Source organism: Dermacentor albipictus, chromosome 10, assembly GCF_038994185.2.
Source record: "Dermacentor albipictus isolate Rhodes 1998 colony chromosome 10, USDA_Dalb.pri_finalv2, whole genome shotgun sequence".
Taxonomy (NCBI): Eukaryota; Metazoa; Arthropoda; class Arachnida; order Ixodida; family Ixodidae; genus Dermacentor; species Dermacentor albipictus.
The window spans coordinates 71,908,363-71,922,344 of record NC_091830.1 but is presented as its reverse complement, the minus strand read 5'-3'; the positions used below and the strand labels follow the sequence as shown (position 1 = coordinate 71,922,344).

Sequence of the window (13,982 nt, the reverse complement as noted above, 5' to 3'; positions counted from 1 at the left end):
GTGCAAGGCATGGGGAAAACTTGTACTGCAGTGGTCACAAAGCTAAACCGAGGAATCATGTCTCCTTTTCAAATAGCGATACCGAAGGCTTGCTTACGCACTTTTCCTCTAATTTTGCAATCTCGTAGGCCTCCACAATCTCCCTCATCGTCCTGCTATGAACCCTATACAGGAAGGAAGTACTTTCAAACATGGGCTTGCAGGAACAATCTCGGCAGTGAATACCGAAATGACCCGAGATTACCCTAGTGACGTTGTATCGATGCTCTTTTAATCTCTCATTGATGCAGCTGCCAGTTTGACCAACATACTTTCTTCCGCATGAAAGTGGAATGGCATAGACAACGTTATGAGTACAGGTTACAAATTGTTTGCGATGTTGAGTAGAAAATGCTTACCTTTTGTTATTCTCTGTGTTAACCTGCTTGCATGGCTACAGTTGACGCTCAGGGGCAGAAAAAAACCACGTCCACCCCCCATTTCGCCGCTATTCTTCTGATATTATGTGAAATGCAATGAATGTATGATACCACAGCAACTTTCTTTGCTCTAACATTGGCACAGCTTCCATTCGATGCGTTTTCGCACTTCCTGCTTAAGCCCTCCGTGCCAAAGGTGAGCATATGCATTGGGCAACCTGAATTTGCCAGGCGCTTCGCCTGATCTCTGAAACTGGCTTCCATTTTGTGGTCACATGACTTCGTGAGAGAATAGTTGAAACACGATATTACTACTGCGCGTTTTACATGTTTTGAATGAGCGGAATGAAATGGTAAGTCTGCCTTATTGCCTCTTGGCTGATAACTCCAGCAGGCCATTTGTGGAGAAAAGTACAATCCCAAGTCTAAAAACCTTATGAAATTCCCTATGGGGACTTCATGTGTCAAGGAAAAAGGGGACAACACACGGTTTTTGAAACCAGCGAGTCAAAATTGTCTGATTCGTTATTCAGTATGATTAAAAATCACAAACGAATCTGAACATTTTCACGACATCGCTGTCATTTTTCAGGCGTTCATCAAGAACCTGGTCATGGTTAGCTAGATACAAGTCACTTAAGCAGTGTAGCTGTTTCTTTCTACGTCCTCGTACAGTCACGCTTGTACACTCTCCCATGAATTCTAACCAACTAGTCCGCCAACGTGTTTTAACCAAGTTCATTTCTATGTGCTGCTGCAAAAGCTGATTACCTTCTGTTCCCCCTTGCCGCCGTTATTCACGTTCTGGCCAAGTGCAAAATAATGTGTATTTCAGTTTTTAGTACAATGTTATTTTTGTTCTGCTATGTCTTTTTCATTTTTTTCAGTGGCAGTGAACATGTCACGCATTTCATATACTTTGGTGCAGGTTTCTAATTCAGCTCTCATTTTTTTGGTATGGCTGTCAATGAAACAATCTTAGCATTTTATTCTATTTAGGTATTTTTCGTGTCATTCTTCTGCCATTACCAGGGAGTGTTCCCTTTCTTTAGTTGTCATGACTACGTCAGTAACGTTGTCCAAATTTGTGCAATATCTTAGTTTATATATCAAAAGCTCGTCTACATTTTAGTCTTGAGGGCGTTATATAAAAATCTTGTTTTTTTATATGTGTGTGTGTACATGAACGACCTTCGCGTTTTCGAGCGTTCTTTCTTATTTCACTGTCTGTGAACTTTTGTGTTTAGTACTCATGTATATGTCATGCACATTTTAGTTTTGTTCATTGTTTCAGCGTATATCACACCACGTTATAAGAACAATCTTTGTTTTCGGAAACGAAGTCAATAAAGCGAGACCAAAGATGTCTTGTATTGGAAGTGGAATTCTTGATGTGCCGGCACATGCTGGTATAACTATGGGCAAGACTGCGTGCGTGCCAACGCATAGCCCACGGCGCACCACGCGCGCGATAAGAAAAAAAAGCCGAACGCGCCGCGTACAGGCAAAAACAAAAGAAAAGTAAGCGGCGCGCATGGCATAGGGGTAATGGAGCGGAGCTTGTCGGCATAATAAAAAAAAAGAAGACGCTAGGAAGAGGAGGCTCCGCGCGGCTGCTCTTCCTGTTGCCATGACAACCTAAACAATCATGTGCGCCGCCATTTTTCTAGAGCATCGCCCTCCTGTTAGGGCCGTAACTGAAGGGGACCTTGGCGCTAGCGTCGAAAGAGCGTCTGCTCGAAGGCAGCCAATGGCAACCATGCGGAGATTCACCTTTGGGCGTTTACACACACGCTCGGCGCCGGAGCCGGTGCCGAAGAGCTTCGCTTTACAAAAAAAAAAAAACGCCGTTTCACTCAAAAGGCGGAGCACAGATTGTGATTGCAAATTAGTAGACAGCTATACGAAGTACAGATAGTAGCTCTATCGACCGTATAAAGATGAAAACATTCGCTTAATAACGGAATTAACAATCATGTCAGCGCGCACAATCAAACGTGAACACACCACACTCGATGAGCGCGCACACTCGATCTCAAAAATAGTGTGAGCAAGCGTGGCAGCAGCAGTGAGTGAAGCGACTTTCGCGAGGTTTTTCGCGTCGACGAAACAGCGGCAAGAACACAAAAGGCTTTACCCGCCACGGTTGATTAGTGGCTATGGTATTGGGCTGCGAAGCATCAGGTCGCAGGATCGAATCCTGGCCGCTGTAGGAGCATATCGATGGGAAAAAAACACATGTCTGTTTAGGTGCACGCATAGAGTTTCTAAAAATACCCTAGAGGGAAATGTGGCGCTAGTGTCTACGGGGGTTCTCATGAGCGCCGCCTCAACCTACATGGGAATGATGGGAAGTACAGGCTTCGGATTGACTTCGGTCTTTAGACTAGTGGCGTTTGCTTCTGGCACAGTAAACAACGCTATACTCAAATATTATCGCGTAAAATCTAATTCTATTTCTGCAGTATGTTATATAATGCACAATACACTACATAAACATTGCATGACTTAGAGATGGAAGCATGGTTTACTATGGTTTGTGAGCAGGACACACCAGGGTATGCATACTTGTGCGATTCTGTTCCCAATTTAACGCCAAAGAATAATTATTTATTCATTTTTGCAACAGCAAAACAACCGTGCATGTACTTATATAAAAATACTCATCAAGTATTTCTGGAAATAAAAATGTTGTATTGTGACAAAGCGTTGCGCCCTGGAGAGGAATGCTACAAGTGTCGTCTGCTACGTCGCCTGCTCGCTGCAAACGCGAGACTTTTCTCGCAGACGACAGGCACTTGCGAACTCTCTCGCTCTTTCGAAACGTTGCGTCGGCTGTCACAATTGCTGAACGTCTTCAAGTACTTTTAAGCACATCTGCTGCAGTGCTAGCTAGGACGCTAGTGGCCTCCTACGAGTATGCTCCATCATATATTGGCGTACCACTTCCGAAGCGTTACAGCGTGGCTTTGCGGGTACCCATTGTGCGACACTAGACTACAGCTAGGAAGCAGCTATCTTTCCTACCACAAGTAAGTTTGTGTTCTCAAAGTCCTAAAACACGCATTACAATGAGCACATAAACGAGCACATGTTCAAAACATAAACGCTCAAAACATGTTCTTTCAACGTTTACGATGCCGCCACTTTCTCGTCACGGCTTCGACGCCACACCGCGACACAAGCATAGTCCCAGTCGCTGGCCCAGCGCGCTATCGCCACTCCGAGCAACATAACAAATACAAAGAGCTTTGCGTTGCACTGTCCAACTGCAGGTTATAGCAATTGCGCTTGGAGCGAAACCGAAACTTTTAAAAAAATACTTGTGCGCTAGTTCGCCAGTCAAGAGAATGCCAATCCGAAGCCTGTACTTCCCATCATTCCCATGATGGTTTAACGATCGCAGCGCCAGATTTGCCTCTAGGTATACTAATACGAAACTCTATGGGTGCACGTTAAAGGGACCCTGAAACGATTTTGGCGATTTTCTACAAACGTACTGAGTCGTTAGAGTAGGTTCTTCTGATCATTAATTGATGCATCTAAGTGCTCTGCGTAAAGCGTGTAATTTATTATAAGGTTTTAAAAATACCCATCGCTGCCGATCGCAGCGCACTGCTCGGCGGAATTTTAAGCCGCCCCTACCCATATGATGCAAATAACCCATATTACGTCACATGGGCGAGCTATCTGATTGGCTGACCAGGGCGCGTGGTCGATAATTTTTCCAACTTTATGGTGAACAAATGATGCTCGTAATAGTTGGAATGTTGGTTACTTTGTTTTTGTAAAAAGAAAATAACTTAAAGAGAATACACAAGAATAGTTTTTTAGTACACTTCAGCACTTCCCGCACACAGCAAGTGTCGTCTGCTTGTGTTACAACGTACTCCATTTTGACGAGAGCTCCGCGGTCAGAGTCGGTCTCAGTCTTTTCGCGAGCACTATGATTCGACTTTGTTGCCTTGTGGACTGCAAACCTAGCGACCTGCAAACCGCGAGTCCAGTATTAGGGCAAACGCAAGCGCAAGGGGACGGGGTCTGGCCGCGTGACTGTGCCGGGATGAGCCACGAGATGAGCAGAAGGGCAAATGTGAACGGTCTGCACGGTGCAGCCACCTGGTGGCACAGAGCTCAACCATACACAGTAGCAGCAACGAAGTGTGTTCTTTGCTGCTGGTGTGTATTTTTCGCAGGAGTGTAATCATCAACACGTTGATTCAAAAATGTTTAAAATGCTTTACACTTGGTTAGAGCAATGTTAGCGCTTTGTTTGACTGGTTAAGCGCTGCGCCAGCAAGTGTCTGGACCGTGCAGACCGATCAGGCTGCTCACGTACGTCTACGCTAAAGTTCCTTCATCAGCTTGAGTTTATGCCTCCAGTCATTTGCCGAAATGACCAGCTTGCCTGTTTTTAGCGTAGTACCGGACACGTTCGGCGCTACGACAGAATGCTCGCAACGCACGCTGCTTCGATAGCTCTCGGTCGACGGCCAAGCGGCTAGCGGAGAGGTCTCGCGCGGGAGGGGGCGTGCTGCTAAACAACCGGAAGTGAGCGATGTGACGTCGCATCGTGACGCTGAACCAGTGAAGGCGGAGCTTAGCGCCGCTCGCTCGGCGAGCGAGTTGAGGAGGAAAAGCATAGCTAGGGAGGAGGGTAACTTCTAATCGCTTGCAGCTCCATTAATACGTAACGCTTCACTTAAATTGTGGTGCGAATGTTCTACTTAAGCTGTACCCTACGCGCCTACAAAATTTGTCCGAACCGTTTCAGGGGCCCTTTAAAGAACGCCAGGTGGTCAATCTTTAGGAGTCCCTCTCTACGGCGTGCCAAATAATGAGTTCGGGGTATTGGCACGAAGAACCGCGGATTTTTTTTTTCTTTTTTTTTGTTGCACAGAGGTCTTCCGAGACACGGCACGTGTGACCGCGCGCGGCTGCGCGTGGTTGTGCGGAGTCGAAGCCGGCCTCCCGCGCTGCCTCCCCCCCCCCCCCTTTCCTCCACGATTGCGCACGAGATTGAGCCGCGATCGTCAGTTCCCCTCGCGCCCAGTCGCAAAATGGGGAATTGCTGCCGGCACACAATGCCCAACTCCCGAAGGCCTTTCGTACGAAGGAAGGCGGCGCGTTTTTTTCGGTTTCCTTCCTTCGCGAACGCCAGATTGGGCCGCGACTGTTGGCATCCCTCGCGTGCTTTTACTCCACATAAAGCATACGACGCCCAGCGATGGGGTTGTCTCCCTTGGACTTTATATGAAAGATCACGGCGACGTTCAAAATGCGCCTGGAGTGTCCATAAAATTTCGGTCGCAATAGTGTCATGAAGTACAGGCACACAGAAAACTCTTGAAGATAGGCTCTGTTGACATCTTCTAAAATAAGAAACGGCACTCGCTGACACCACTTGCAGCCATGTAAGGCAATTTTGTCGTTTGATAAACAAATGGGAATCAGTGCCTTAACGTTCAAGGCCATCAGTGAACACTTCGGCATCTTTTACCATTACTATAAACCTCACCTGCTTGTCACTGTTCTGAAACAAAAATCATGCGTTGCTCTGCTATCACAAACACCAGACACCAGCGGAGCTCGGGGAAGGCCGGTAAAGCAATGCCAAACCGCACATTTAGTCTGACTTTTGCTCGGCTTCTCCCAGATCCGCTTGTCTCAAGTGTTTGCGATAGCAGAGTCACGCATATTTTTTTTTTCATTGCGAGAAAGAGAACGGCTGAAGCGAGCGCGCGGGTTTTTATCGGAGAGCAATAACGCCACACCAACTGCGTCCCTAGATCCCCTTAAACTTTGTAAAGTAAAAAATTAAATTATGGGGTTTTACGTGCCAAAACCACCTTTGAGTATGAGGCACGCTGTAGTGGAGGACTCCGGAAATTTTGACTACCTGGGGTTCTTTAACGTGCACCTAAATCTAAGTACACGGGTGTTTTCGCATTTCGCCCCCATCGAAATGCGGCCGCCGTGGTCGGGATGCGATCCCGCGACCTCGTGCTCAGCAGCCCAACACCATAGCCACTGAGCAACCACGGCGGGTTTTGTAAAGTAGCGGCATGCTTTGAAGAATGCCACCTCCTCCTCGCACGCTCTGGCCGAGGCCGACGCCGCGTCGCTATTGGCCTAATAGCATCACGTGGGCCCTCGCACCGTGCATCAGCGCCATTTTTGCTCGTGAAGCGTCTACGTAGTGGCAAGGAGATCATGTTTGCGCCGTTGCTATGTCGTGCCGCGGTCGAAGAGGGAGCCTGAAAGAGAGGGAAAATGAGGAGTGAACGCGAAGGAGGAGAGTGTCATTACTTTACGAAGTTTAAGGGGTTTATTACGCCCCCACCGTGCCGCTGCTTCTCCCTCGCTAGGCTTCACCCACCTTAGCCGCGTCGCTATGCCTGTGCGATGCTATTTTCATACTCTGCTTTCACAGTCACTCAGATATTTCCAATGTTATTTTAATACTCTGCTTTCACACTCTCTCAGCTCTCTCTCCCCCAGCTTAGCGAAGCTGCCAACGTCAAGGGAGGGAAACCCAGCAAGGTTCTAGCAGCTCCACTGTAAACGTTGGCGAAACCCACTCACGCTGTGAAGGTGGTTGCACAGCGAATTTGTAAAGCAGAACGATTACTGATCAGGACATTGTTGGAAACTTTCACATGCGGGCATCAAATGCACTTTCCTAAACATTAGACAAAGACATTTCGCGGCCTGCGACTTGCCTTGCGCCGCTACTTAAGAACAATAAAATTATGGGGTTATACGTGCCAAAACCACTTTCCGATTATGAGGCACGCCGTAGTGGAGGACTCCGGAAAGTTCGACCACTTCGGGTTCTTTAACGTGCACCTAAATCTAAGTACACGGCTGTTTTCGCATTTCGCCTCCATCGAAATGCGGCCGCCGTGGCCGGGATTCGATCCCATGACCTTGTGCTCAGCAGCCTAACACCATAGCCATTGAGGAACCGCGGCGGGTCGCCGCTACTTCATCAGCTCCGAAGGATGAACCAGAGTCAGGCGACATGCACCTAATCATTTCGCATTCGCTCAGTAAAATTTTTGAACGCTGTTTTAGTGGCATCTGCGCCGCTCAGGAATGTTTTGTGCTTCACGGAGCTCCTAGTCTCTGCGGGCTTGGCGCATGCGCACGTTTTCTGCTATGTCCTGCAGGTGCGGTGACGTCACTTCTACTGCTGGTACGTTTCTACACGAAGCGGCTTACTGAACTCTTTACCGGGAAACGCAGGCTACGTGCTTCGCACTGTTAGCAGGTGCATTATGCACCATATGGTCTAGATGTTTCTTTTTATGCTTATTCTTACCATAACGAGCACTATGGGGAATAGCATATAAGCGATTTCAAAGCGGACGTAGTACACTTTTCGCTTTACTTCGCGGTGTTCAGATTTCTATCTACGACACCAAAGAAAGTATGGCTGTAAATTGCTAGTAAATCCAGCGTTAAAATAGTAAATCCACCGTTAGAATCATAGCGGCTCAGCCACAGATATGACAAATATGTGCTTGGTGAGCTCGCGCGTAATGGATCTTCGTGCTGGGATGTCAGTGACGGGAATGAAAATAACGCTCATTTTACCTCAGATACGCTCGCTGCACTATTCGGCGATGACGTACACACCACTTCCAGTAAAACTATCGCAGCAAGTCATGGGACAACGCTTCGCGCAAGGAGTCGAGATCACAGGTTTGCGAAGGACGCAAAGCAAATTTTATTCTCAGAAGTACAAAAGGGCATCAATAAAATGTGCACTTTTGCGAGTGGTGATTGTGAGCAGAATGACAGTGCAGTACAGTAAAAACGTAGGCCAGAAAGCATGACCAGCGGGAGCATGAACCACAGTCACCTGAAATTAACACTGAAAGAAGAGAGTTGTGCCCGCGTTCTCGCGTTGTCAGGAATACAATTTGAAGTTCGTGAAAGCTACTTAGAAAAAATGTATGACAGATACGGTGAATGTTTTGGGGAAGAGCCTAAACAATGGAAAAAAAATTGAGACCATGCGATATGCGAGCGCTATGCGATACGGTCATGCAAAATTATGGTTGCCAACGCAATGTCAAGAATGCCTGACGGCACTTGTTTCACATCGTTGCTGAAGAACATCGCGACACGCCCCTAATGCAGGAAATTGAACTAAAACGGGCGTTCATTTTTCTGGTGGTTTCGACTCGTCTTTGGGAGGCGATGCTTCACCTTTCTTTTTGGCTGGCTGCCGGCGAGGGTACCGCCTTTCTTGCGGCGACTGTGATGGATCTGAAGACGGTGGCTCCTCGATTGTAGCCTGCACGGTGAACGATGTCGAAGGAATCGGACTGTCCGGAGCATCGATGGTCGGAGAGCTAACGTCTTCCGCCACGGCTAACGGGGCCTTTTTGGGTATTCCCTCCTTCTCCAGCACTTCAGGTGGGAACACCTCGAGAACCTCCCCTCTGTTGTCGAATTTGTGCAACTTTGGCTCGTGGTACACTCGAAGCACGGGGCCGGACGGCCCCTGGACCACTGTTTTCGCGGTCGCTTCGCTCTGCTCTATGGCCCACTCCGCTGTTCTAGCAGCAACTTTCGTAGGAGACGCCCCCATAGAAGGTGGCTTGGGAGAGGGGCTTCGAAAACACGAGCCCACCGCTCGCTTCAGGGCAGATTTGACGGGTGTCCCGGGCGCCTTGGGCGACGGCGTCGACTTGGCGCGACTTTGCCTTGTCGGCGGTCGACTGGGCACAGCTGCAGGAGATTTGGGCACTGCTCCGGTTGCCGTACCCGATGAGCGTGTTCTGGACTTGCTAGTGCCGAGGCCGCTGTCGTCCTCGCCTTTCTTGCTCTTTCCCGGGTCGGCCACCGAGTCGTGTCGCTTTCTTGAAGGCCTGTCTTGTTTCGACATCCCGGCAGATTCTCGTTCAGTCCGCTAGAGCTCAGATGTGCGGTCCGGTTGCCGACGTTCTTGAGGCGGTGGTTCCGGTGCTTTGCCTTATTCGAAAAATGGGGCTTCGTACCTCTGCAGGGGCGAATGTGTTGCTTCGCTGCTATCCGAATTACGCAGGAAACAACTTACAAAGCACCGCCTCGCCGAGCCAATGACAAAGACGCCGAGGGGCACCGAGCAGCTGCACGTACGGCTGACAAGCAATGGTTTGATTACGATAGGCTCCTCTAGGAAACTCGTATTTCCCCTTATATATATGTAAGACTGCTTGATCACATGCATGAGCCGCGCGCCTTAACATGCACGTCACTCCTTATCGCGCATTTAAAGCTCCGGTTACGTATATTTTTTTCCTGTCGGCACGAGGCGTGCCGACCGAACCACAAGGAACTATATCAGTTGGTTCAGTCGCACTTGCCAGGCAACTCGTTTAGAACGTACTTATCTGAACCATGGTTCTACCGATCACAACGCGCAGTGAAAAATAAAAGCAAATGTCTCTTTAAGATGGCAAAGCTCAGGGGCACGCCCCTGCCTTGAATGGAACACCATGCTGTAGAAAAATAAAGTACTGTCACGCTCTTCGTGCCATCAAACGCAAATTTATGTCATGTGACCTTCAATCGCTTTTAAATGTAACCCTGGAAACTTTTGGAAATCAGTTTCTCCTGCCAACACTGCCGCTGACATCATTTCACTGGTGGATGATGAAGGAACAAACGCTTTCTTCAATGTTTGTTTACGGAACAAGTCGATTATTTATTTATTTATTTATTTATTTATTTATTGATTATCATGCCCTCAGGGCCCAATGTGCATTGCAAAGGGGGTGGGCACATGTTTACAGAAAAAAACCTTCAAACCTATAAGGACAAGGACAAGATAAACAGTGAGTAGGAGCAGCAAAATAAAAGAAAAAACCAGCAAAATTCGAGTCATTTCAAAAGATTATCTGTCACAGCGGTGTTGAATGATGACGCATCGGCTAAGGTGGCGATAGAGGAGAGAAGGCGGTTCCACTCAGAACCGGTTTTCGGCATAAAAGAATGCAGGAACATGTCAGTGCAAGAAAGAGGAATGGCTACCTTATTGCCGTGATCGATACGGGAGGATAAGTACACTGGCTGCGAAATGAGTTGCTGATTCAGTGAACGGTGATGGAACACTTTGTGGAATAAACAAAGGCGCGAGATGTTGCGCCGAGTTTAAAGGTTAGGAAGGGTAAGTGACGATTTCATCTGCGAGACACTAGCTGTACGTGAACAGTTCGACATAATAAAACGAGCTGATCGATTCTGGAAGCATTCTGTGGATTGAATGAGATTGAAATTAACCCCACAAAACCTACAAACAACTTAGGCAAGCCACGTAAAAGCTAGGTGATCACAAGCTCCGTTGTTGACTCCAGCCTTGCACCGCTAGCGCAAGCTGCGCACGTTTTTTTTTTCATAAAATAACAAGTGGTAAGCACCAAACCTTCCTGTTTCTCTCGCAACCATTAAGAACGCCTCGCTGTTTTCACAACCGCACCTTGAAACGTACCTTTGGGCCCACAAACGCTTTCAACTCATCAGCATTACCACTAGCAATTGAACTATAGAATAGTCTCCTTGGTAATGTTGTCCACATTCTTGGCCCTGTCAGGTTTCGTCATGAAGTAACCGCTACTTTTTCGTTACTAGTTCATTTTATTAATTTTCTCCTAATTATGCACACGCTTCTTGCTAACTTTTGTAGTTGGCAATGTAAAGACATGTACCCTTACATTACTTCTGTAAAATTCGGCAGTGTTAAATGATGTATCCTTCCAAGGTGTATGTCACCATTCATTCCAGTACTATTGGGGGCGAGGAGGTACGGAGTCGCCATCTGTCGGAAGCGCATCCCTTGCGTCGTATGAGGGATCACGCGGCGCGCTCCCCATAGGTTTCGCTTACGGCGCTCAATAAAAACACCACGCGGCAGCCCTCCTGGACATTTATGTAGGTACTCTCAAAACGGGGGACGTTTTTTACCGTCGATATAATAATCTTGGGCAAACTGAAAGCACACAATCGTTTACAGATGCTATCTCTTCACCGAATACGCACAGTGAACGCCACTACGCGCGGTCGCCGCGATGGAGTTTCCCGAACCTGCTTGTTGCATGAAAGGGCGGCAAACGCTGAAAGTAAATTGTGAAATATGTTCTTATAGCAGGATGTCCGTATACCCAAAGGGGACATAACAGAATGAAGCCTCAGTGCAGCGATCGCACGGGTTCGCAGCGACCGACTGCGCCTGTGCATGCATGTCAGCGCACAATTTTTTGCTTTCGCTGTGAGCGCGTTTTCGCACCGTGCCGTGAGCTTTAGGCCGCAGCATATGAGCATTTGACTGTACACTAGCAACCATTGTTGCATGGACAACAATGGTTGCTACAAATCAGAAGTGCTCAAAAATAATTTCGTTAGGGAGTATCCGACGCCTACGGCGACTGTGATGTGCTGTCACGACGATTCAATCTGTTTTTTCTAAATTCTTGGGCATTTCAATAAATTTTCTCAAGTTGCGTCGCACTGTATGTTTATCGGTAAGCGTTCGATTTCTCTCTGCTTCTTTTTCGTAATCCAGTGCATTAATCCATAACACAAACATGACCATAGGCCATGCCTTTCTTTAATGGGCGTCTTACCGCTCCCTTTCCGTTCCAGTGAACTTGCCAGTATCTAGCATCAACAAGTTCATAGACGAAACCGTGCTGACATTAGCCGGGCAGCGGGCGCGGAAAGCGGGCAGCGGGTCAGTGCGCGTTTTCTGCTTCTCACCGAACATCGCGCAGATCCTGCGCCGTAGCAGAAATCTTCCTCGCATGTGTGCTTGCTGCATACCCGAGTTGTAGCCGATGACCGTCTGCCGGTTCTAAGTTTCGTCACCCCAGCTTCACACAGCTACTTGCCCTGCGGCTACGTGTGAATAAGGGTGACACCGGACACTGTTGCGTACGTCCGGCACTGCGGCATCGAGCAGTAGCTTACCTTGCTGCACGCCTCCAAAGGCAACCACTACCTATTATAGTAGTTTAGGATGTTGTCAAGTTGACAGCCAAGGCAGTAAAGCCTCACCACTTAATCAGAGCCGCGGCGCAGGTGGGACTTTGAACTTTCGTTTTCAGATCGCTTCGGCGCTTCCGAAGCAGCCGATGCAGCCGCAATGTCCACGTGATCCCTCATGCCACGTCACGCCGATGGTGGCGCCAGATTTACCCAGTGGTGGAGTCACCCCCAATATATCGCGTTCCACTAACTACTATGTAACGTCACTTTGTTCTATGTACCTTCGTCTCATATACTCGTTCTCTTTTTTTTGTAACGCTTCCACTTATGAAGATATATATTGTATATTTCCCCCTCACACAATACTCCTGCAGGAGCCTGTGAGCCTCGTTGAATAAAAACTACTATATGATATATACAAAAATAATAACAAATAAAGAAAAAAAGAGAAAAGCGAACGTGTTATGAAGAGCATGCATGTGGTTCGTAATTTTGCGCGCAAGATTAAAACCTGTGGCTACGCCAAAAGAGAGCGAATAAATACTTTCGTTGTAAGAGACGCCTAGTGGTTTTATGAAGGTGTCCGTATGTTAAACGCACCACAGGAGTGGGATCGATACCTACCTGTTCCTTTGTAATTTTTTTCGAGCAAATTCCTTAAAAACAATCTGAGATAGTACCGAGATGGCACTACTCAGGCGCCATGGCGTAGCGGTCGTCGTCGCAAAGCCTGTCTTGCACGGCGTTACGCTTTGCTTCTCGCGCTTTCCCCTACGCTGCTCCCTCGCTTTCCTGCTCGCGCTCCCTTCGCTGTCGCCACTTTTCATCCTCCGCTGCGCTCCGCGTTCGCTGTCTCTTCCTTCGATGTGCTCGTTTGCTCGCTTGCACAGACGGAAGACGCCGGCGCGAAACGCAGCAACGGGCGCCTAAAAGTTGTGCTCTAATATGCCACGAACAAAAGATGGATGGTCTACCCGCACCGAACTCCTTGAGCAACAGACATAGATCAAATACAACGGCTTCGGCCGTGATTTTTGCTTTCACTTTTGAGCAGACACCCTTTCAGTTAAAATAACAGGTTGTGCAATAGAATAAGGCATCAAAATTCATGAAGTCCGGCCAATGTTTCTGTGTTGCTGTGAGGGCGATAGCGGCTTGCTCGGCGACTCCGGGGTCTGAAGTGCGAATCGAGGTGCTATTGGGAATCATGCCGCTACAGTCGACCAGAACGACGGCAAAGGTCTTCCCATTGCTGTACTCCGTGGCATCGACGATGCTGGCTTTAATGCCTCCTTGCTTGATCTGTTCGAGCATGGCTGCTGTTCTGGCCTTGCGTCTGCCCTCGTTGGGGACGGGATGGACGTTTCGGGGCACAGGGGCAACTACGGACTTGTCTCGAATGCACCTAGGTATCGGGATACTGACCACCTGAAATCCTGCAGGATGGTAACCCAGCTTTTCTAGGATGCGTTTACCTGCCACTGTGGTGGTCAGGCGAGAGAGTTGCGCGCGTTCTTGGTCTTCGGCAGTCTCCTCAGCGGTGTTATGTACCCCAAGCTTGAGGAGATCCTCGGTATAGGTCCGGAT

At 48.2% G+C, this 13,982-nt stretch overlaps 1 protein-coding gene across 1 annotated transcript; it reads right to left on the bottom strand.

Moving 5' to 3' along the window:
• Window positions 1-8,589: 8,589 nt before the first annotated feature.
• On the bottom strand, window positions 8,590-9,318 carry LOC135899972 (neurofilament heavy polypeptide-like). The gene has a single exon (XM_065429387.1). The coding sequence runs from the start codon at window positions 9,316-9,318 to the stop codon at window positions 8,590-8,592; it is 729 nt and encodes a 242-aa protein (XP_065285459.1).
• Window positions 9,319-13,982: the final 4,664 nt, after the last annotated feature.

Excerpts from the sequence above, each read along its gene's own strand:
- LOC135899972 (XM_065429387.1), bottom strand. The coding sequence starts at position 9,318 with ATGTCGAAACAAGACAGGCCTTCAAGAAAGCGACACGACTCGGTGGCC.